We start from the raw sequence: 24,207 nt of genomic DNA on the forward strand, positions 1-24,207 counted from the left end.
ATATAGGGCTTTGTGCTGGCTTCTTAGCAGCTAATATGCAGCAAAATCAATGCAGAAAATGTTTGGCCAGCTATTCATCAGTACACCACTGATTCTTGTCAAGCCAGGTCCATCAAAAAGCCAGAAACCGCCATTAAAGCTTGCCACAACATCCAGAAAGATATCTCTTTAAACCATGCAGCCTTGAGTAGTTCAAGGTTAAAACCAATAGTATGGTAATGTAGTTTTACCTTACGTGTGTGTAATTTGGATCAGGTTTGTACAATCTGGTCATAAATAGGCATCAGCCGTTAAATTTACCTATTATGCTATGCTGCAGTGCTCAAAACATCTTCCTATTATGCTCATAATTATGTTCAAAATCAAGACACACGATAGTGTGTCGTGCGGCCCAAGAAGCCGGCGCGCCACACCGTGAGTATATTAACAGGAAGAAAGAAAACGCAATTTTCACACCTATGTAGCTCTGTGATCCCTTATCCGATTGGAACCAAATTTGCTGGAGGCGTGCCGCCCAGTTAGGGTAGTCTACATACCAAATTTGAAGAAAGTCGCTCCAGCCATTTCCGAGATACGAGCGAACAAAATTTCGTTTTAATTTCTTCGTTTTTTTCTTCTTTATCTTATTCATTTCGCACACTTCGCAAAATTCGCCATAAAACACGAATACGAGCTCGGATTGGGCTGACATTTGGCACACTTAAAGGGCTCATTAAGGCGGATCTCCGTACCAACTTTGGTAGGAATCTGATGAACATTCACGGAGTTATGATCGATTATTTGCGTAAAATAAGGTCGAAGGTCTGTCACGCCTACAGGGTACACGCCTTGGAGGAATCAGTTGAAAATTGATATGTAGATGGAGCAACCATCGTAGGAGTGCCTTTTTGTGGTTTGAAAGGAATCGGGATAAAGACCATGGAGATATGACACGAAACCCAACCTGTGTCAAAATTACGCGATCGATTTTTATGAATAAAAAAACTATTAGTTTTTGTATCTACCAGGCAAACCGCTTAGAGCAACGAGCTGAAAATCAGTATGTAGCTGGAATAATCATCATAGAAAGTCCTTGCAGTAGTACAGAAGAATCGGATTACAAATCACTGAATTATGATTCGAAAGGCAACTACGTGCAGCAAATGCGAGATCGAGATACTCTAATAGAACAGTCACCCTAATAAAGCATTCAGCTGCATTTATAATTTACTCAGTTATATTACATTGCAAGTTATTCTGTAGGGAATTCAGCTACAAACAAGTCACCCTGTAGTCAGATCAGCTAGAAGAAGGTACCTAATAGAGAGTTCAGCTACAAATAAGCCATCATGTAGAGAGTTCAGCTCAAATAAATCACCCTGTAGAGAATTCAGCTACAAAAAAATTGCCCTGTAGAGAGATCAGCTAGAAGAAGTTACCTTGTAGAGAGTTCAGTTACAAAGAAACAATCATGCAAAGAGTTTAGCTGCAAACAAATCACCCAGTAAAAAGTTCCGCTATGAACAGATCACACTGTAGAGAGTTCAGTTAGAAACAAGTCATCCTGTAGAGAGATCAGCTAGAAGGAGTCACCTTGTAGAGAGTTCAGTTACAAAGAAACAATCATGCAAAGAGTTTAGCTGCAAACAAATCACCCAGTAGAAAGTTCCGCTATGAACAGATCACACTGTAGAGAGTTCAGTTAGAAAAAAGTCATCCTGTAGAGAGATCAGCTAGAAGAAGTTACCTTGTAGAGAGTTCAGTTACAAAGAAACAATCATGCAAAGAGTTTAGCTGCAAACAAATCACCCAGTAGAAAGTTCCGCTATGAACAGATCACACTGTAGAGAGTTCAGTTAGAAAAAAGTCATCCTGTAGAGAGATCAGCTAGAAGAAGTTACCTTGTAGAGAGTTCAGTTACAAAGAAACAATCATGCAAAGAGTTTAGCTACAAACAAATCACCCAGTAGAAAGTTCCGCTATGAACAGATCACACTGTAGAGAGTTCAGTTAGAAACAAGTCATCCTGTAGATAGATCAGCTAGAAGAAGTCACTTTGTAGAGAGTTCACCTACAAAGAAACCACCATGTAAAAGAGTTCAGCTGCAAACAAATCACCTGTAGAGAATTCAACTACAAACAAATCACCCTGTAGAAAGATCAGCTAGAAGAAGTTGCCTTGTAGAGAGTTCAGCTACAAACAAATCACCCTGTAGAGAGTCCAGCTACAAAGAAACTACCATATAGAGAGTTCAGCTGCAAACAAATCGCCCTGTAGAGAATTCAGCTACAAACAAATCATCCTGTAGAAAGGTCAGCTAGAAGAAGTTACCTTGTAGAGAGTTCAGCTACAAACAAATCACCCTGTAGAGAGTTCAGCTACAAACAAGTCACCCTGTAGAGAGATCAGCTAGCAACAAGCCACCCATAGAGAGTTCAGCTAGAAGAAGTTACATTGTAGAGAATTCAGCTACAAAGAAGCTACCATGTAGAGAGTTCAGCTGCAAATAAATCGCCCTGTAGAGAATTCAGCTACAAACAAATCATCCTGTAGAAAGGTCAGCTAGAAGAAGTTACCTTGTAGAGAGTTTAGCTACAAACAAATCACCCTGTAGAGAGTTCAGCTACAAAGAAACTACCATATAGAGAGTTCAGCTGCAAACAAATCGCCTTGTAGAGAATTCAGCTACAAACAAATCATCCTGTAGAAAGGTCAGCTAGAAGAAGTTACCTTGTAGAGAGTTCAGCTACAAACAAATCACCCTGTAGAGAGTTCAGCTAGAAACAAGTCACCCTGTAGAGAGACCAGCTAGAAACAAGTCATCCTGTAGAGAGTTCAGCTAGAAGAAGTTACGCTGTAAAGAGTTCAGCTACAAAGAAACTACCATGTAGAGAGTTCAGCTGCAAATAAATTGCCCTGTAGAGAATTCAGCTACAAACAAATCATCCTGTAGAAAGGTCAGCTAGAAGAAGTTACCTTGTAGAGAGTTCAGCTACAAACAAATCGCCCTGTAGAGAGTTCAGCTGCAAACAAATCGTCTTGTAGAGAATTCAGCTACAAACAAATCATCCTGTAGAAAGGTCAGCTAGAAGAAGTTACCTTGTAGAGAGTTCAGCTACAAACAAATCACCCTGTAGAGAGTTCAGCTAAAAACAAGTCACCCTGTAGAGAGATCAGCTAGCAACAAGCCACCCGTAGAGAGTTCAGCTAGAAGAAGTTACATTGTAGAGAATTCAGCTACAAAGAAGCTACCATGTAGAGAGTTCAGCTGCAAACAAATCGCACTGTAGAGAATTCAGCTACAAACAAATCACCCTGTAGAAAGGTCAGCTAGAAGAAGTTACCTTGTAGAGAGTTCAGCTACAAACAAATCACCCTGTAGAGAGTTCAGCTACAAACAAGTCACCCTGTAGAGAGTTCAGCTACAAACAAGTCACCCTGTAGAGAGATCAGCTAGAAACAAGCCACCGGTAGAGAGTTTAGCTAGAAGAAGTTACATTGTAGAGAGTTCAGCTACAAAGAAACTACCATATAGAGAATTCAGCTGCAAACAAATCGCCCTGTAGAGATTCAGCTACAAACAAATCACCCTGTAGAAAGGTCAGCTAGAAGAAGTTACCTTGTAGAGAGTTCAGCTACAAACAAATCACCCTGTAGAGAGTTCAGCTAGAAACAATTCACCCTGTAGAGAGATCAGCTAGAAACAAGCCACCCATAGAGAGTTCAGCTAGAAGAAGTTACATTGTAGAGAGTTCAGCTACAAAGAAGCTACCATGTAGAGAGTTCAGCTGCAATCAAATCGCCCTGTAGAGAATTCAGCTACAAACAAATCACCCTGTAGAAAGATCAGCTAGAAGAAGGTACCTTGTAGAGAGTTCAGCTACAAACAAGTCACCATGTAGAGAGTTCAGCTAGAAGAAGTTACATTGTAGAGAGTTCAGCTACAAAGAAACTACCATGTAGAGAGTTCAGCTGCAAACAAATTACCCTGTAAAAAGATCAGCTAGAAGAAGTTACCTTGTAGAGAGTTCAGCTACAAACAAATCACCCTGTAGAGAGATCAGCTAGAAACAAGCCACCCATAGAGAGTTCAGCTAGAAGAAGTTACACTGTAGAGAATTCGGCTACAAAGAAACTACCATGTAGAGAGTTCAGCTGCAAACAAATCGCCCTGAAGAGGATTCAGCTACAAACAAATCACCCTGTAGAAAGGTCAGCTAGAAGAAGTTACCTTGTAGAGAGTTCAGCTACAAACAAATCACCCTGTAGAGAGTTCAGCTACAAACAAGTCACCATGTAGAGAGTTCAGCTAGAAGAAGTTACATTGTAGAGAGTTCAGCTACAAACAAATCACCCTGTAGAGAGTTCAGCTACAAACAAGTCACCCTGTAGAGAGATCAGCTAGAAGCAAGTCATCCTGTAGAGAGTTCAGCTAGAAGAAGTTACATTGTAGAGAGTTCAGCTACAAATAAACTACCATGTAGAGAGTTCAGCTGCAAACAAATTGCCCTGTAGAGAATTCAGCTACAAACAAATCACCCTGTAGAAAGATCAGCTAGAAGAAGTTACCTTATAGAGAGTTCAGCTACAAACAAATCACCCTGTAGAGAGTTCAGCTACAAACAAGTCACCCTGTAGAGAGATCAGCTAGAAACAAGCCACCCGTAGAGAGTTCAGCTAGAAGAAGTTACATTGTAGAGAGTTCAGCAGTTTAGCTGCAAACAAATCGCCCTGTAGAGAATTCAGCTACAAACAAATCACCCTGTAGAAAGATCAGCTAGAAGAAGTTACCTTGTAGAGAGTTCAGCTACAAACAAATCACCCTGTGGAGAGTTCAACTACAAACAAGTCATCCGGTAGAGGGATCAGCTAGAAGGACCACCTTGCAGAGAGGTCAGCTACAAAGAAATCACTCTGCTTTATCTTTTCTTCTTCCTGTAGTAAAGAAAAAAAATGACAGGTTAAAAAAGCCCTAAAGCCGGCCATAGGCCGGCTTTGGGGTATACAAATACAAAAAGAAGTGAAATCTAATCCAAAACAGCCAAGCTGTAAAAAAAGAGTGCGGCCCAAAGAAAGGCTATGGTGAAAAAAGATGTGAAATCCAAGGTGGCGGCCAAGAAATGGCTGTGATGGTAGGGTAATGGTAAAAATTTTAATAACAACAATTCAAGTAAATTTTGTGCCCCTTGGTCTTGGCACAAAATTCACTTGAATTGTTGTTATTAAAATTTTTACCATTAACCTACCATCACAGCCATTTCTTGGCCGCCACCTTGGATTTCACATCTTTTTTCACCATAGCCTTTCTCAGGGCCGCACTCTTTTTTTACAGCTTGGCTGTTTTGGATTAGATAGTTACTACAGTTCCCATGTTTTGCTAACATACTTGTGCTTTCTATTGATAACAATAAAATAGCAACTAGTTAAATGTAAAAAGTTATAATACAGTCATGTCAAATAGCTACCTGACAGCCATATTAAAGATCATGACTGTTCTGTAAGTGTATTTCTGTGACATGCATTTTTGCAAACAAGGATTCACACTATGACATTGTTATTCTACTTGATACTTTCAGGCACCTATTATGCTTGAAATTATGCCAGCATAATAAGCTGGTGCCTAGGACTCACATATATATTCTATTGTGTATATCCGAACAAAATATACAACTTTCTGTAGGTATTGTGGCAAGTAGTCACGGAACTTTACGACTTGTGGAAGGATCGAATTACACTAATGGAAGAGTTGAAGTCTATATATTATCTGTTGATGATGTAGGATGGGGAACAGTGTGTGATGGTGGATGGGATAATGATGATGCTCAAGTTGTTTGTAGACAATTAGGATTTGGTAGCAGTGGAACTGCTGTACAAGGCTATCGCCCATCAGCTTCCTCCAGTGTTCCAATATGGCTGGATAATGTCAACTGTTATGGAAATGAAAATAAATTGATATATTGTGGCCATAGTGGAATTGGATCTATTAATGATTGTGTGCACCAAGATGATTCTGGAGTGATATGCCAAGGAAGCTTACCCAGTAAGTATTAGTGCATGCATATAATATATATCTAACCACCGTACATATTGCTATTTATTGGCCACAGCCTTCAAGTGTTGCTACCTGTTTGCTTATTTCTATTCTTACCCAGATGTATTACATGGATCACCACTAAAGACACCTGGTTTATAGGAAATTTATTTATAAAATCCACAGCTATATCACCAATCATTGTCTTTAGTACATGTGTCTTGACTTCACCTTTTTCAGTCTACTGTAAGTGGCAATGCATTGGTTTTTTATACAGGACTTCCTGTTAGACTAGCAGATGGAAACAGTGCTAAAGAAGGTAGAGTAGAAATATACTATGAGCATGGTTGGACCACAGTGTGTGATGATGGATGGGATGACAATGATGCAAGTGTAGTGTGTAGACAGTTAGGCTTAAGCTCTTCTGGAACTGCGTTTGGTAGAGCAACGTTTGGTGAAGGAACTGGTACTATTCTTCTTGATAATGTTGGTTGTACTAATACTGAATCAAACATTTTTGAATGTCATCATGGTGGATTTGAAAATCATGACTGTGGACATGATGCAGATGCAGGGGTGAGATGTTATGATGGTAAGCTTTATTAATTTTGTATGTATAGCAATGTGTGAATCTGTACTGTTGAAAGTGTTAGTAATTTTGTAATGGACTATACATTATACACATCCACTGTGTAACTATAATTATAAGCGGCATAAAATGGCCTAAACAACCAATCTCATTTCCATCAAGATTGGTTGTTTAGGCCATTTTATGTCAGGCACAATTACCCAAGTGGCCAATGTTTGTGAAGTCACAAAGAAGACTGTAAGATCCCTGTTTGAGCAGGCTGCTTGCATTGCTGTCTCCTGCTCATACAGGATTTTCAATTGTAGAGCCTCCACGGATTGGGATAATATTATATCAGTTTGCCTAAACTGAACTTTTCTGCATGCTATATTTTTGTATTGTAATTTAATAGTTTGAGTCTTGCCAGAGCTCCTGTACTGTCCACCCAGTGCATGGTACCCCTGAGTCTAGACCCCTGTACTCATGTTTTATATTATCTTAACTCTTAACAAAATAAGACGTCTCTCTCTTGAGATACTCTAATACAGCAGTCAGACATTCTATGCCACTGGGGATCTGTGTGAAGGCTAAAGTCTGGAGAGTCAGAATCTTAGCACTAAAACTCAGTAAACACTACTCTACTTCTAGTAGAGCACTTCACCTACGAAGCCCATGCTATTGATTATAATATTATTATATCTCTTAACCATAGATCAAGACACACAGCAGTGTGTCATGCGGTCCAAGAAGCCGGCATGCCACACCATGAGTATATTGACAAGAAAAAAAAGAAAATGTGGTTTTTACACCTTTGTAACTCCGTGATCCCTCATCCAATTGGAACTAGTTTCGCTGCATATCTGATGAACAATTCATGAGTTATGACTGATTATTTGTGTAAAGCAAGATCAATTCTCAGCTCTGTAATGTTGTTAATTTCCTGGAGTTCAAGCTGTTAATGCCTACTATTTTGGTGGTAACCCTTCTGTTGAGTTGCCTGCCTTAAATGCTATACTCCATCAAGCTATGGTTTCCTGTGTGCCCACAGTACAGCATATTCCATGTAGATAGATCAGCCATGGATAGATCAGCTACAAACAAACAAGTCAGCCAGTATTGAGTTCAGCTACAAAAAAAGTCACCGTGTAGAGAGCTCAGCTACAAACAAATCACCCTGTGGGGTATTCAGCTACAAAAAGCTACCCTGTAGAGAGATCAGCTACAAGCAACTCAGAGTTCAGCTACAAAAAGCCACTTCATAGAAAGATCAGCTAGAAACAAGCCACCCTATAGAGAGATCAGCCTGAAAGGAGTCAATCAACTGTAGAGTTCACCTGCAAGCAGGTCACCCAGTAGTGAGTTCAGCTACAAGCTGGTCACTCGGTAGAGAAGTCAGCTACAAAGAAGACACCTGGTAGAGAATTTAGCTAGAAACAAGTCACATGTAGATAGTTCAGGTCGCCCAGTAGAGATTTCACCTACTAACAGGTCACCCAGTGGAGAGTTCACTTACACACAAGCAAATAATTCTGTGGAGAATTCAGCTGCAAACAGGTCACCCAGTAGAGAGTTCACCTATAAACAAATCACTGTATAGAGAGTTCAACTACAAGCAAATCACCCTGTGGAAAGTTCAGCTATATACAAACAAGTCACCTTGTAGAGAGTTCAGCTATAAACAATCACCCTGTGGAGAGTTCATCTACAAATAAGTCACCCTGTAGGGGATTCAGCTACAAACAACCTCCCTCTAGAGAGAGTTCAGCTACAAACAAATTACCTGCAGAGAGTTTAATTACAAACAAATCATTCAGTAGAGAGGTCAGCTACAAAAAGTCACCTGTAAAGAGTTCAGCTATAAACAAATCACCTGTAAATAGTTCAACTACAAATAGGTCACCCAGTAAAGAGTTTAGCTACAAACAAGTCACCCAGTATAGAGTTCAGCCACAAACAAGTCACCCTGTAGGGGGTTCAACTACAAAAAAATTACCCTCTAGAGAGTCATCTGCAAACAAGTCACACAGTAGAGAGTTCAGCTACAAACAAATCACCCAGTAGATTTTCAGCTTTGAACAACACCTAGTAAAGAGTTCAGCTATAAACAAACCAAATTTCACTTAAGAACAAGTCATCAAGTAGAGAATTTGGCTACAGACAAATCACCCTGTAGAGAGTTTATCTACACGAATTTCACCCAGTAGAGCATTCAGCTACAAACAAGTTACCTTTAGGGAATTCTACTACAAACAAGTTACCCTGTAGAGAATTCAGCTACAAACAAGTTATCCAGTAGAGATAAAGTAATTATAATAATATAACTAGTTACATAGTACTTTGTGACAACGATTAATTAACTGTCCAAACTTGTAACAAGTTGGATATATACATACTGTGGCCTATGGAGAAAAGGTAGGAACCTGCCGATTATGCTGGTATGATTATGAGCATAATAGGTGCCTGAAAGCATTGAGCATAATGCTAGCATATTAGGAAGAATATTTGAACCATACTACAAATCCTTGATGGTCAAAATACATATCACAGAAAATATCAATATACTCTAATAGAACAGTCAATAACTCTAATAGAACAATCAGGCAGCTGACTGTTCTATTAGATTATATTGATCTTTTCTGTTGCATGCATTTTGAAGAGCAAAGATGCGCTTCAGCCACTTATTATGTGCCCATAACTGCAAATTTATTAGCAAAACATGGTAAATGAGGCATAAAGCTTGAACATAATTTGAGCATAGTGGGTAAAATTTTTGAGCAGTGCAGCATAGCATGATAGGTAAAATTTTGAGCATAATAGGTGGGTCCCTAAGAAAAGGTCATATTTGTACAATTATAAAAATGAATGTTTAAAATTAATCCGTTTCATCTTGTTTCTCCTTCCTGTAGTAAAGAAAAAATACAGGTAAAGAGAGGCCCCAAAACTGGCCTATGGCCTGCTTTGGAGAATACACATACAAAAAGAATAGAAGTGATATCTGATCAAAAACACCCAAGCTGTAAAAAAATGGTGCAGCCCCAAAAAGCCATGGTGAAAAAGATGTGAAATCCAAGTTGGCGGCCAAGAAATGGCTGTGATGGTAGGTAAATGCCAAAAATTTTGACAACGACAATTGAGGTGAATTTGTTGCCAAGTCCTAGTGAAACTTGGAGGAGGCAATACAAATTCAACTGAATTGTTGTTATTAAAACTCTTGTCATTTACCTACCATCACAACCATTTCTTGGCCATCAACTTGGATTTCACATCTTTTTTCACCATGGCTTTTTGGGAGCTGCACCTTTTTTTACAACTTGGCTGTTTTTGATTAAAATTATATATCAAGCTGGTGACTGTGACATTGTAACAAATGTCTTTGTATCTTTATTAGTTTCACCATCTATTGTTAGTCTACTGAACACTACAGTAACAGCTGAAGGAAACACACTCACAATTACTTGTGAAGCTACAGGTTATCCCCTACCAACCATTGTGTGGAGTAAGGTTAATGGAGATTTAAGCAGTAGAGTATCAGTGGGTGAAAATATTGCTAACAAATTGTTAAGTGTAAGAGGAACATTAACCTTGACAAATGTCACCAAAGATGATACAGGATTGTATGAGTGTTCTGCCTCTAATTATCTTGGCAGTGATGCTGATTATGTAATGATAACGATTCAGTGTAAGTTGCACACTGCAATTTGCATTTTTTCATTCTCGTATATGTTCACATTTTGTATAACTACATAAAATTTTATTAGACTACAACAAGTTTGATATACTGAAATTTGATTGGCTGAAAACGTGGTCTCTAAATCTCGTAGAGCCACGGTCATGTCCAATGGAGACCACGCTCTGAGGCGATACGAAACACGATAATTACGCGCCTGTGGCATTGGGGTATCACTCTTTTCACCCTATTTCATAACCCTACAGAACTTAGACAAAAAACGGTGAATCAAAAAGGCGAAAAAAAAAGTGCAATATTGAAGGGGGATCGAACCCAGGTTCCCTGTGCGATGGTCCAGTGTGCTACCGATTATGCTACCGCTGCTAGCTCCCTAAGTTCCCTTCTTTTGTATCTTATAAATGTGACTAACGAAATAAGCTGTATATAGTAAGAAGATCCTAACCCTAAAGGTGAAGAAGAAACCAAAGCTGAACTCTAACCCTAATGCTAACACTACTAGACTCTTCCCCTAAAGTCTACTACTCGTGGCAACTATTGGACGCTTCCCCTAAAGTCTACTACTCGCGGCAACTACTGGACGCATCCCCTAAAGTCGACTACTCGCGGCAACTACTAGATGCGTGCCCTAAAGTCGAAGAGAGAGAGAGCAACAACTACAGTAGGAAGTCTGGATGCTTTTGAGCTTAATATTACGTAAGGGTTATGAAAGGTGGTGAAAAGAGTAAAACCCTGTAACATTGGCAACGCATGGGCGTTTAAAGGGCTAGTAACAGCCGTACTGAATTAGAGGGAGGTGTAATGGGCTTGTTTGTACTAATCAAACTACATTACTTGCTTACAAGCAGCTGCCGAGGCACAACAACAGCAACAATGAGTTGTAGTCCAGTCGCTGAGTCCAGTACTTCGATACATAGCACGCGCCTGTAACATTGGCAACGCATGGGCGTTTAAACCGGTAGCAACAGCCACGCTGAGGTCCCGCCATGTAGGGAGGTGTAGAGGGCTTGTTTCTAGTAATTAGCCATACATTTCCCATTTACAAGCAGCTGTCAACTCAAGGTACAATAATGAGTTGTAGTCTAAATAAGTTAGACGTCAAGAACCACGGGATTTAGAAAACCCTCAGGCCCTTAGTAGCGCGCTCGGGCGCTACAGCCCAGGGCCTTCGAGTTTTCTAAATCCCGTAGAACCCTGGTTCTTGACGTCTAACTATTATATGTATAGCTACTAACCAAGTTTCCAAGCACTAATTGTGTAGATTTACTGCCTTACATGCTGTATCTATTGGCTTTCAACACAAACATATATATCAAATATCAAATAATGTGACTCTATTGTGCTGCAGAAGATTGAGATCCTCAAATAGAATAGCCATGTACGTAAAATTTTGTTCAGTCAAAATCATGCAAAGACATATTGCATGAAAATAAAACAAATGGTAGCATGTATTGTATTAAGTGTACATTGTACATGTGTATGTTCTTCGTTGTTACAACTCAACTCTAAGTGTGACTAAGAAATGATTTTTATATCACATTTTAGTAGTTGTACCTAACCCTTTGCTAGAAAATCATGCCAAATTTCAAGTTGCTACAGCTAGTTACCCAATAGGACCTTCTATAGCACATAACTATGTAGTACAAGTATACAGAAAAATTTGGAATTTTCAACTAGAGTAGGGACCATAGCACATTGATAAAAAGTACTGAAACAAGCTGGAGTAGTGCACAATATTAAATCACAGTAAAACTATAAGAAGTGTTATATCCCTACTTTGCATTTCTATTATGATATCTTGAGCACAGTAAGGATATATATAACTTCTTATTGTTTTATTGTGATTTAATATCATGCACTACTCCAGCTTGTTTCAGTACTTTTTATCGATGTGTTATGGTCCCTACTCTAGTTGAAAATTCCAAATTTTTTTGTGTACTTGTTTGTTAACTTTTTTTGTAAATAAACTATTATGACTGGTGAACTCACATGCATACTGCATCTGAAATGGCACAGCACACCCCAATTATCGTCTGAAAAGTGAGCATCCATTACACTTCATTATCAGCTTTGTTCAACCAGTTATGCAGCATTTTGAATCAAGAACTGTTTGAAAAGCACCTCTGCAATCCACAAATACTGAAAGAAATGATGCTGCATGCCCCAGTTATATTAATTATTGTCTGAAAAGTAAAGTATCCATTATGCTTTGTTGTTGGCTATGTTCAACCTGTTACACAGCAGTACGAATCAAGAACTGTTTGAAAAGCACCTCAGTCTGCTATCAAAATAGCCACCATGACAAATGCGGACAATTTCCATTATGAAGGGAAGCCATCACGTGCTATCGCCAAATCGACACTTTTTGCTGTCAGCAAAGATGAATTGGACACAAAGGAAGACACTTGTAAGTTCATGAAGAATGCATTGTACGTACTGCGGTATGCCAAAATGCACCTATTGGGCCGAAGCGATGCCGAACAGTGAAAAAAAATCAAGCCCGTAGCCTTAGCCGTTATCGAGTTACGCTTGTCTGAAGGCATCAATCAGTTAGTCAGTCAGTCAGTAGAAAATTCCGTTAAATAAATTAGTTTTAAAATTTCATAGCAACTTGTTGAAAGCATTTCGGGTCAATATGAAAGCTTAGTTTCACCTAACCAATACTGCCTCATCATTGTCAGTGGAAATTGAGGCTGTTTTTTTTGGGTGATATTATTTTTTGGGCCACGCCTACTCCTCTGTGGTCCCTACTATACAGTACTATCATACTGTATGATATCTCAATCAGCATGGTACATATTTCTACCTATGAAATATCCTTCAAGATATTTTTGTTCACTCTAGTAAAGCATCAAACATTATGACAGCATAATAGAATGTTTTTCAAAAATTACTTTTAATTAAAATGTGTTATGTGCATACCAAAATACAACAAAACATGAAGACACTACAAGTTATTACTGCATTTCATATCAAAACATGTGAGATGTTATTATTTACTGTTTCTTGGCTAATCATTTATATTTTGCAGAAATAAGATTGAGATACTTTAATAGAGCAGTCACCTACTCTAATACGACAGTCAGGAAAGCTGATAGTAGAACAGAATTAAAGTGGCAACAGAGCTAATAAAATAGTCAGCTCTCAAGCATAAACTTGTATGATTTTGAACATATAATAGGTTTCATTGCTTAAAGAGTTATTTTAAAAGCATAATTGGCTCAATGGGTGGATCCAGGATTTCGCAAGGAAGGGGGGAGAGGCATATAGTATGGAGTTTAGAAAAGTGTAACTGCATGATTGATACAAATACTGTAGCTAGTACAGTGTGTGAGGCTCATTCAGCATACAGAGCTTGCTTTATCTGGTGGTGGCATACTCCCACAGAAAATTTAGCCTTCTGAGATTAAAATTTAATTTAGTATTATTTTTGACTGAAATTTATTGAATAAGCATGCATGTTGAAAAAAAGTGATCATCATTAGGAGGTCGATGACTATCATTTATGGTAGGGAAGAATTTCTAGTCTAACTCATCATTACTTAGAGCATTATTTGGAATTGGACTGTAAAGGAATGTTATTTGATCAAAGCATTAAATTTGTAGCTAACACTATAATGATACCCATTGTAATTTTATTCAACCAAAAGCAGTTATTTTCAGAATAGTAAATGGCACAGTGCCAAAATTTGTCAACATTTGCTAATAATAATGTGTGCAGCAGCGTAACATGATGATGTGTATTTTTATCATATAGATCAAGCAATGATATTTGACGGAGGACTGGATACATGTGCAAATGAAACAAACCAAGCCATGTTTCTATGTCAAGCTACCGGAGAACCAGTTGCAAACATCAGTTGGTACTTTAATGGTGTTATGATAAATGTGTTAGATACAAGCAAGTACATGATAGTGTCAACATCAATAAACAAAACTGCTATTGAGAACACACTAATAGTGTACAGTGTAACATCATCTGATGTGGGAACTTACACTTGTAATGCTATCAATAGTATCGGAAATGATAAAAGCTCTGGAATATTGACAATTAATGGTAAAGTTGATAATATTTAATTGTGAGCCATATTAGTTGTGCATATTTGTACCTTTGCAATGCCCTACCTAATCAGTTCCATAATATAAATCACTTAAATAGCCTCTGGGGTTGTTCACAATACTAACTATCCCGCTGTCCAGCTATTTTATATATATGAGGTAGATGAGTTTTGTATAGCAGCACAAAATAGTACTATTTATGAGACAATGGTGACAAAAGAAACTTTAGTAGCTTTCTATCCCACCGAAGCCCAACGTCAAAGTAAAAAGTAGGAGGATATGGTAGGGGAACCTCGGAATGAAAGTTAAACCTCAGTAGGTCAGAATCCTTAAATAAGGACAAGTTGATTTACACATTCAGTTGTATCAAAGGAAACATGAAACCATATCATAAAAACTGCAAGCACAGCAACATTGAAGCCATACACAGCTTTACTAGCTTCATTGTAGTTCTTAATGAGGTGAAATTCTTCAAAATGTGTCAGTTTAGCAATTGCCACATTGTTTATGAAGTCAAGTACTTCAAAGTGTGGGATAGAAGCTAGTTAAATCACACCTACAACTAGGATATCTGTTATCAACACCTTGGCCTCAGCTTCGCTTCACCTCAGCCTCAGCCTCAGGTTGATAACAACATAATTATCCTACTTGTGAAGTTGTGGTGGGGTTTAACTATAATGTAATTTATGCATAAGATTTATTCAAATATATGCAACTTTGTGCATGTGTATTTCAACCTTACCCAGTTATACCTGATATCACATCACCGGCAGAAAGACAAATACATTACACCCAGGAAGGACAAACTACTACACTATCATGTATTAGTACAGGTTATCCTCCACCGCTTGTTGTTTGGGAGAGAAGTGGTGAAATGTTAAGTGAACACATTTCAATATCTAACACAACAATGTCTACCAATATTGGAAATATAACTGAAGTGACAGTTAATTTAACTATTACAAATGTATCTAGGGAGGACAGTGGCTACTACACTTGTTCATCTACTAATTTGTTAGGTGGTAATATCAAGAATGTCTCTCTTATTGTCCAGTGTAAGTATTGCAAATGTCCATGATGAATTTGTTGTTATCAAGACTCACGGTAGTAAGTTTTGTAGCCAAGAAAGTAATAAGTGAGCCTCCAAAACAAACCAGTACAACCACTACTGGGAGTTATATATTTGCATGTAGAGAGTTCAGCATACAAATATGTCACCCTGTGGAGAGTTCAGCTATAACCCCTGTAGAGGGTTCAGCTACATTATAAGTTATCTGTGTAGAGTTTAGCTACATTATAAGTTACCTTGTAGAGAATTTGATTACATTACAAGCCACCCTGAAAAGAGTTTAGCAGCTACAAACAAGTTGTCCTGTAGTGGAGAATTCAGGTATGTTACAAGTCCCCCTGTAGAGAGTTCAGCTACATAACAGGTCACTCTCTTAGAGTTCAGCTACATAACAAGTCATCCTGTAGAGAGATTAGCTGCATAAGAGAGTTCAACTATGTTATAAGTTCAGCTACATTACATTACAAGTCACCCAGTAGAGAGTTCAGCTACAAACAATTCAACCTGTAGACAGTTCTTTGATAATTTTATAGCACAATTTTTCAACAGTTACAAAAGTTCAAATGGGAATCATGAACCACGATAGTGGGTTCATAATAAGGATCGCAGTGGTATTTTTGAAAATCCTAATAGAGCAGTCACCTAAAACCAGCCTTAGAAAGCAGACTCGAGCATAAAACAACCCTTAGAAGGCTTATTATCAAATACTGAACTCAGAGAAAAATTGTGGTATAGCAGTAAAAATGGTCTAGACGAAATTTGGAAACATTCAAAAATTGCGAATTTTACGCGAATTGTTCATAGCTATTATTATTCATTTTTTCGTAATAAAAACTACACAGACTTACTCACTGAGTCCTTCCGCGTGTCCATGGCCCATTAATTAACCTGTACTCCACAGATCGATAACCGGCCTCCACCTCGATAAATTTCTAAGTTCTTCTTCGCCATTGCCTACTGTTCCGTATACAGAAGAAGCCGTAGAAGAACAAAATTACGGAATCTTGTGTGCTCAGGGATGCGTGTTGTTCAACTATAGTCTTTATAACGTTAATAGATGGCAGATTGAAGTTGTGCAGCACTCTTTTACCTTACAAGATCGCCATAATAGGGTCTCTAGTGAGCTGCCCGTCTTCTCTACGAGAAGTCGTTCAAGCACACATGCAAGGCATCCGTTTATTCTTCTTCCTAGCCATCACAGTGAGTGCTTTGTTTGTCCATTGTAGGTGGAAGATAAATGGTAGCGCTGATATCATGGCTGCTTTTCACACGCAAAAAAGGTTGGGTGGGGTGTTTATTACAACCCTACCATTTAAAAATATTTTGTGGTCTAACCACATAGCTACCATCAACAACCCTCCCATATGGTATCCATGTCATAAACAACTTAAGGGTGTGAAGCCTGACAGTCTTATATGGAAGGATTGTGTGCTACTGTGCTTATGTCACTGTAACTAGCTACTGTGTACTTTAGCACATTCTCTGATCAGCTAGTGACATTAACAGTTGCCAGCATTTATGAACACATGCTAACCAGACTTAAATTTGCTGGCTATACCTATGGTGTTCCACTTTATGACACACTGCTGTTAGCAGGCTACACCTAGGCTTTCCAGGGCTAGAGCCCAGTCTAAGTCCTGGCAATTGGAACTCAATATGCCAGTTTAAAGTAGTCTTGCATGGGTATGACTGCCAAATCCCTGGTAATCATGTAAGACTGGCTACGCCACTGGCCACTAGTATAGTGACATTGTAATTTGTACATGCAGACACCGGCATAGGAAGACTTAGCCAAGCCTAGCCATCTCCTCCTATTTAGCTTGATTAACACCAACTCACAGGGTTGCTGCTGCATGCAGCCTTGCATGTTCATACGTGCAACTTGTACATTTATACAAAGGTGTTGTAAGCGTCATCACTACAATAATAGCACTACAGCTACAATGTATAGCTATCTCTTCACTACCTATTCTGCAAAAGACAACTCTACACCTATAATGCACATGCTTGAGTATGCATCGTTCTTCTCTTTTTTTAAAAATGGACTCTATAGGAATTATAACACTAACAGTTACCATTCTTATACTGTAACTTGTATCATAGAGTTTCATTCTTTTCCTTCTTTTAGAATAAACACCTAAGACATCTTGTTCTTCTTCAAGTCTCCTGTGCTGTCATCAACACTGTCTCCTGTATGATAGGTGCACAATCAGTAATTCTTCTGACAGGTAGCTAGCTCGTATAGCAGTGTGTTTTCAGCAATGGCACAAAGTGTGATGATGGTGGCTGAAACACTGAGTAGACTAGGAATTAATATATCCTATCTTATTATTTCGTGCGTGTACAAATCAGAATGAAAATACAGTCTTTATCATAGATTACAAATTAATATTGCATTAAGATATCTAGTTAATGAGTTAACCTTTTAAACTGAGGAATCTCTGTTAGCTTAGGCTACACTATAATGTGCCAATTAACTTATAATCCATAAATGGCTTTGGAAAAAAGTACACAAACTAGACATATTAAAAATAAAAAATTTAAAATAAGAAATAGGGATCGCTAAAAAAAGCCACGAAACAAGAAGGGATCGCTGGGGTGGTAATGTAAACCACAAATCCCTATTTTGACTCTTTATACTCAAATTATACTCAAATAGATAGTCAAAATAGGGATTTGTGGTTTACATTACCACCCCAGTGATCCCTTCTTGTTTCGTGGCTTTTTTTAGCGTAGAGAGTCACAATAGGGATTTGTGGTTTACATTACCACCCCAGCGATCCCTTCTTGTTTCGTGGCTTTTTTTTAGCGATCCCTATTTCTTATTTTAAATTTTTATATATATACAAGTACACAGAAAATTTGGAATTTTCAACTAGAGTAGGGACCATAGCATATCGATAAAAAGTACTGAAACAAACTGGAGTAGTGCACGATATTAAATCACAGTAAAACAATAAGAAGTGTAATATCCCTACTGTGCATTTCCATAATGGTGTCTTGAGCACAGTAGGGATATAACACTTCTTATTGTTTTACTGTGATTTAGTTTCGTGCGTGATTTAGTTTAGTTTAGTTTCGTTTCAGTACTTTTTATCGATGTGCTATGGTCTTGAAAATTCCAAATTTTTCTGTGTACTTATTTGTAAAATTTTTTTGGAAATAATTATTATGACTGGTAAACCCATGCATACCGCATCTAAAATGATGCTGCGCGCCCCAGCTATATAAATTATCGCCTGAAGTATCCATTATGCTTCGTTGTCAGCTATGTCCAACCCGTTACACAGCATTTCGGATCAACAACTGTTCGAAAAGCGCCTCTGCAATCCATGCATACTGAAAGAAGATATGGTGCTGCGCGCCCTAGTTATACCAATTATTGTCTGTTGCCCTATGGACTTACAATGCAAGGATGATCCTTAGATATTGAGCTCTACAGGGGTCAATCCCCTTTACCCTTAGTTAGTAGTAGTAGTAGTTGTAGTGGTACTGTAATTGTAGTAGTAGTAGAGTTAATTTTGTATTTAGTTACCATTTTGCTTGTAAAAACAGTATATTGTCTGAAAAGTAAAGTATCCATTACGCTTCATTTTCAGCTATGTCCAACCCGTTACACAGCAGTACGAATCAAGAGCTGTATGAAAAGCACCTCTGCAACAATCAAAATAGCCACTATCATGTATGAAAAATATGGACTAAAGGAAGCCATCACGTGCTACCGCCAAATCAGCACTTTTCGCTGTCAGCAAAGATGAATGGGACACAAAGGAGGACATTGGTAAGTCCATGAAGAATGCATTGTACATACTGCGGTATGTCAGAAGGCACCTCTCGGGCTAAAGTGACGTCGAACAGTGAAAAAAATCAAGTTCATAGCCTTAGCCGTTATCAAGTTACACATGTCTGAAGGCATCAGTCAGTCAGTTATTTACTCAGTCAGTCAGTAGAAAATTTCGTTGAATAAATTTAAAAAAAAAATTCTGTGGCAACTTGTTGAAAGCATTTCAGGTCGATCTGAAAGCTTGTTCTGTTGTTTGGGCTTAGTTTTACTTAACCAACACTGCCTCATCGTCATCAGGGAAAATTGAGGCTGTTTTTTTTGGGGTAGTTTCATTTTGTGGGCCATGCCTGCTCCTTTGTGGTCCCTACTATACACTACTATTGTAGTGTAGTGTATGATACACTGTGCATGCAGTCTTCTTCAACCCTAGGCCTGTAGTAAAAAACAAAGAAAAGCAAAAGGGAAGTCCCTATAGCCAGCTTTTGGGGTATGCAATTGCAAAAAGAAATAACATCTATACTAGCTGCAAAAATGGTGCACCTATAAAAAGGCAGGATAAAAAAATGCGAAATCTAACATGGAAGCCAAGAAATGCTGTGATTGTAGGTTAATGGCAAAAAATTTAAAACCCTAATGACAATTTGAGTGAATCTGGTAGAAGGCAACACTGAATTGTTATTAATAGAGGTATTCTAGATTATAGAGTTGTCAGATTAGAGAGGTTTTACTGTATAAATATATTCCTGTAATGCTACAATGTTCATATGTACTGTATCAGGTAAACTGTTAATTATCTCATATTTATTATATGTTGTAGTGAGAGTAGGATATCTTAGTTATTGACCTGAAATAAAGCTGAGAACAGGCGTTGATTATGTAGACATTCTATGATTACCGTGTACAACACTCTTATTATTACAGTGACCAGTGCTGAAGGTCTGACAGCAACATGTGCTGCAGCCTTTGGGTTACCTAACCTAACAAACAGGAACTAGAGACTAATGTAGAAGTAGGATTAAATCTAGCTGTTTGTTTTTAACACATTCCTTTGAGACAAATCACTGGAGTTATTTCCCAGGGTAAAACTACCATACAATTCATGTATTAATGCATGGTTTCACTGGGTTATAAGCAATAGGTAATCTTTGTATGATTATTTTAAATATATGGTTGTATATAGTTCAGCCAGGAGTAATTTCTGAAGTGAATAACCAAGTAGAAAATGCAACACACCAAGTATTATTTGTGTGTCAAGTTATTGGTGAACCAGTTCCAAACATCAGTTGGTACTTCAATGGTGTTATGACAAATGTGTCAGATACAACCAAGTACAGGATAATGTCAACATCATTAAATACAACAACTACTACTATTGAGAACACACTAACAGTGTACAATGTAACATCATCTGATGTGGGAACTTACACTTGTAATGCTACCAATATTATTGGAAATGATCAAAGCCCTGGAATACTAACAGTAAATGGTAAAGTAGTTAATTTTACACTTAATTGTGAATATGATTTTTTGAATTTAGTGTCACCTAACATCACATCACCATCAGAAGGACAAATACACTACACACAGGAAGGACAAACTACTACACTATCATGTATTAGTACAGGTTATCCTCCACCACTTGTTGTGTGGGAGAGAAGTGGTGAAATATTAAGTGAACACACTTCAATATCTAACACAACAATGTCTACCAATATGGGAAATATAACTGAAGTGACAGTTAATTTAACTATTACAAATGTATCTAGGGAGGACACTGGCTACTACACTTGTTCAGCTACTAATTTATTAACTACTGATATCAGGAACCTATCTCTTGTTACTCAGTGTAAGTAAATGATATAACTCACTTGCTTTGTATTTTCCCCATGTATGTATACTGTGAAAGTTTAGCAGTATGAATTTTTGCAATTTTCCATTGAAAAATATTAACCACATCGGGTTTAAGTATCTACCTTGTTTGCACAAATATTTCCTCAAAATTACTAAATTGAGTTTCTGAGAATGCTCATTGAATGAAGTTTCTCTCCCTAACTGGCTGACTGAATGCCTTCAGACAAGCGCAACTCAAAATGCCAATACTACATACCTTGTTTCTTATTAGAAGTGAATATAACACCTCTGAAAACGAATATTTAGAGATACAGAAAGAACTGGCTACATATTACACTTAAACTTCACTGGCTATGTAATACTTGCCATCATAGGTGATTCTAAGGGAGGGGGGGCAGGAGGAGCCATGGCTCCCCTGCTGAAAAATAACTTTTTTTAAATCTTGGGGAAAAGTTGCAGTATAGATTGGCATTGTTATTTTTAGCATTTTTCATGTTTTTAGCATAACTTTTAGGCTGTTTTCAAGCCTTTAAATTGCAAAAATCCTGCAGCTTCTGAGGGTTGCACCCCCCAGACTCCCCTGAAATTCTACTTTATACTACAGTCAACAACAATAGTTATGCTGTTCCCTACTTGGCCCCCCTGTAGGTCAGGTCTAGAATTGCCACTGCTTGCCACTGCCATAGGTTATCTACTACTGCACCAACTATCCTATGCTTGCTCCCCATGCTAGGTGCAAAGCCATTCTGTTACAGCGGGCACCAGTCACATCTCCATAGATCTCCCCATGGAGCATGTGGTTTTGACAAAGGGCCTAGGTGAGACAGGTAGGCATCAGTGCTTACTGTACCCAGAGTATGGAGTAAGTGCTGGTGTAATTCAGCCTCACCCAAGCAATGATGGCGAGGTAGTTAGGTATGTGATTGATCATCCAAATTCCTTAAATAATACTAAGTCCCAAAACATACACAATACATGCAAAACACATGGATACTAAACATATATATGCAACTACAGTAGACCTTCAGTTAGTTTGGAGTATGACTGTTCTATTAGAGTATTTTGTGTACAAGTGTATTATTAGAGTATTTCAACATGGCTTTGTATAATAAATGTACGAGCTTCAGTTATCTGAACAATTCACTTATCTGAACACTTTCACCATTGCCTGAGACACATTGGGGTTCGGATAACCAAGGATCCACTGTACAAAGTATATATGGCTGAGTAGCCATATATGTATTAGTTACTACTCAGTTATCTGAGTAGCCACAGTTCTGACTGATGGTCTTGAGCAAGGCTACAAGCCACTGTGCAAACATTTCCTTGGGGATTTGAATGTAAAATGTATACACTGCACAATCCCTTCTCCCTAATGTCTCGTTACTGAGTCTGGTAAGTCACATTGCACTGCTGTTGTTGCTGATCCAATCATGAAATTGTAGCCATTCACAATTGTATCCCTGCAAAGCTGCTTACATTACTGGGATCTTTAGGAATGGGTTTTCATCAATCCTTATTAAACCTAGTACACCTAGGATGGCAGAGACCAGACATAAATCATCATCCAAGTGTATAAACATTACCTTTACAAACAGATATATTTTTGATGCTTAATTTAAATTGCTACCTCTAAAAACTATGGATTCTCTGTGCTGTCCACTTGCACATCACCATTTGACAGGTGAACTGTGGCATCATCAGACTGTTTTAAGTAACCACTATTTCCCTGAATGAAGAAACCAAAAATGCATGCGCAAGGCTGCCCACAGCATTGCTGCTTTATTCTGATCTATCTCCAATTCTAAAACTAGTTTAAAACTCTCATTACTTCCAGAGTAATAAAGGGTCCAAGTACATTTACAGTACTTAAGTGCACTACAGGTACTTTAGAGTTATCCAAGTACAAGTACTCTAGACATGGGTCCAATACATTTAAAAGTACTTAGCTAAGTAAAGTATAATTATAATGTTTTAGTTCACAGAAGTATCATGTTATGTAAGCATTAGCTATTTGTTCAAATCTTTCATCTCTAGTTTATAGCAACTTTGTTTAAAAACGTTTCTGACAATACAGTATAGCAGCGTAGCCCCCAAAATTGGCAATATTGTGCACTTTTTCATAAAGTCATGAAACTTTCCACATAAATAGTACTCCTCAATACATGTATTTTTAGATATAGTGCCATGGCTGATTTGACCTTTGGTGACCTTTATGGCCATTTTTGTATAGAAAATTGATCAGTTTTTGTCTTTAACTCCCTGAGGCAGTAATTAACTTGTTAAAGCATGGTACCAAACTAAAGGTCTTGCTGATAGAAACAACTTGGTTTTTATTTGAAGTCAATAGGTGATTTCATTACAAAGTTATGATCATTTTTATTAGCTGCAAAATTTGATAAATTTATGCATAATTATTTTCCCACAGGTAATTCACACCTCAAGGGCAGGTAAATATATAAAATTTTGTAGTTAATAAAAATGATCATAACTTTGTAATAAAATCACCTATTGACTTCAAATAAAAACTACGTTGTTTCTATCAGCAAGATCTTTTGTTTGGTACCATGTTTTAACAAGTTAATTACTGCCTCAGGGAGTTAAAGACAGAAATGATCAATTTTCTGTACAAAAATGGCCATAAAGGTCAGCAAAAGCTAAATCAGCAATGGCACTATATCTAAAAATACATGTATTGAGGAGTATACTATTTATGTGGAAAGTTTCATGGCTTTATGAAAAAGTGCACAATTTTTTGGTTGTGCCGCAATACTAATATTGATGTTAAATGATCACTCAACTGGAACCTGAAGACAATGGGGGTACAAAAAGAACTTATTTGACAACTAATAAAAAATTATGTTGCCAACAGGCAGTTGTTTTCTTAGAGGTAAATTTTCTAGATAGCATAGTCAGTGGCATCACGATCCGGATGGGAAAAACAAACCTCTTGCAGGTGTAGTGTAGAACTTCATGAAGTTCTTCATAGTTTATTTCATTATGGTATAATGGTATCAATTCATAGTGGCTGCTAACATGTCAGATAGCTTGTTACCTTCCTCAATTCATGTAAGTTTCCTAGGTGATCTGCACAATACTCTGTTGGCCTTACACATAATCAAGGGTCCTTGGAGCTTTCAGGATTGACCCATCCCCAGTAATCGTCGCTACTCCTTATGA

At 37.9% G+C, this 24,207-nt stretch overlaps 1 protein-coding gene across 1 annotated transcript in view; it reads left to right on the forward strand.

Moving 5' to 3' along the window:
* Nucleotides 1-24,207, forward strand: part of LOC136260159 (uncharacterized) — a 66,301-nt gene that overhangs the window by 4,150 nt on the left and 37,944 nt on the right. Inside the window, exons 3-9 of the mRNA XM_066053790.1 lie at nucleotides 5,661-6,020; nucleotides 6,289-6,603; nucleotides 9,968-10,258; nucleotides 14,022-14,321; nucleotides 15,070-15,378; nucleotides 20,357-20,662; nucleotides 20,714-21,022. Of these exons, the coding sequence (XP_065909862.1) occupies nucleotides 5,661-6,020; nucleotides 6,289-6,603; nucleotides 9,968-10,258; nucleotides 14,022-14,321; nucleotides 15,070-15,378; nucleotides 20,357-20,662; nucleotides 20,714-21,022 (2,190 nt within the window). The remainder of the gene's footprint in view (nucleotides 1-5,660; nucleotides 6,021-6,288; nucleotides 6,604-9,967; nucleotides 10,259-14,021; nucleotides 14,322-15,069; nucleotides 15,379-20,356; nucleotides 20,663-20,713; nucleotides 21,023-24,207) is intronic.

The sequence above is a fragment of the Dysidea avara genome, chromosome 7 (assembly GCF_963678975.1).
Source record: "Dysidea avara chromosome 7, odDysAvar1.4, whole genome shotgun sequence".
In the NCBI taxonomy this organism is placed as follows: domain Eukaryota; kingdom Metazoa; phylum Porifera; class Demospongiae; order Dictyoceratida; family Dysideidae; genus Dysidea; species Dysidea avara.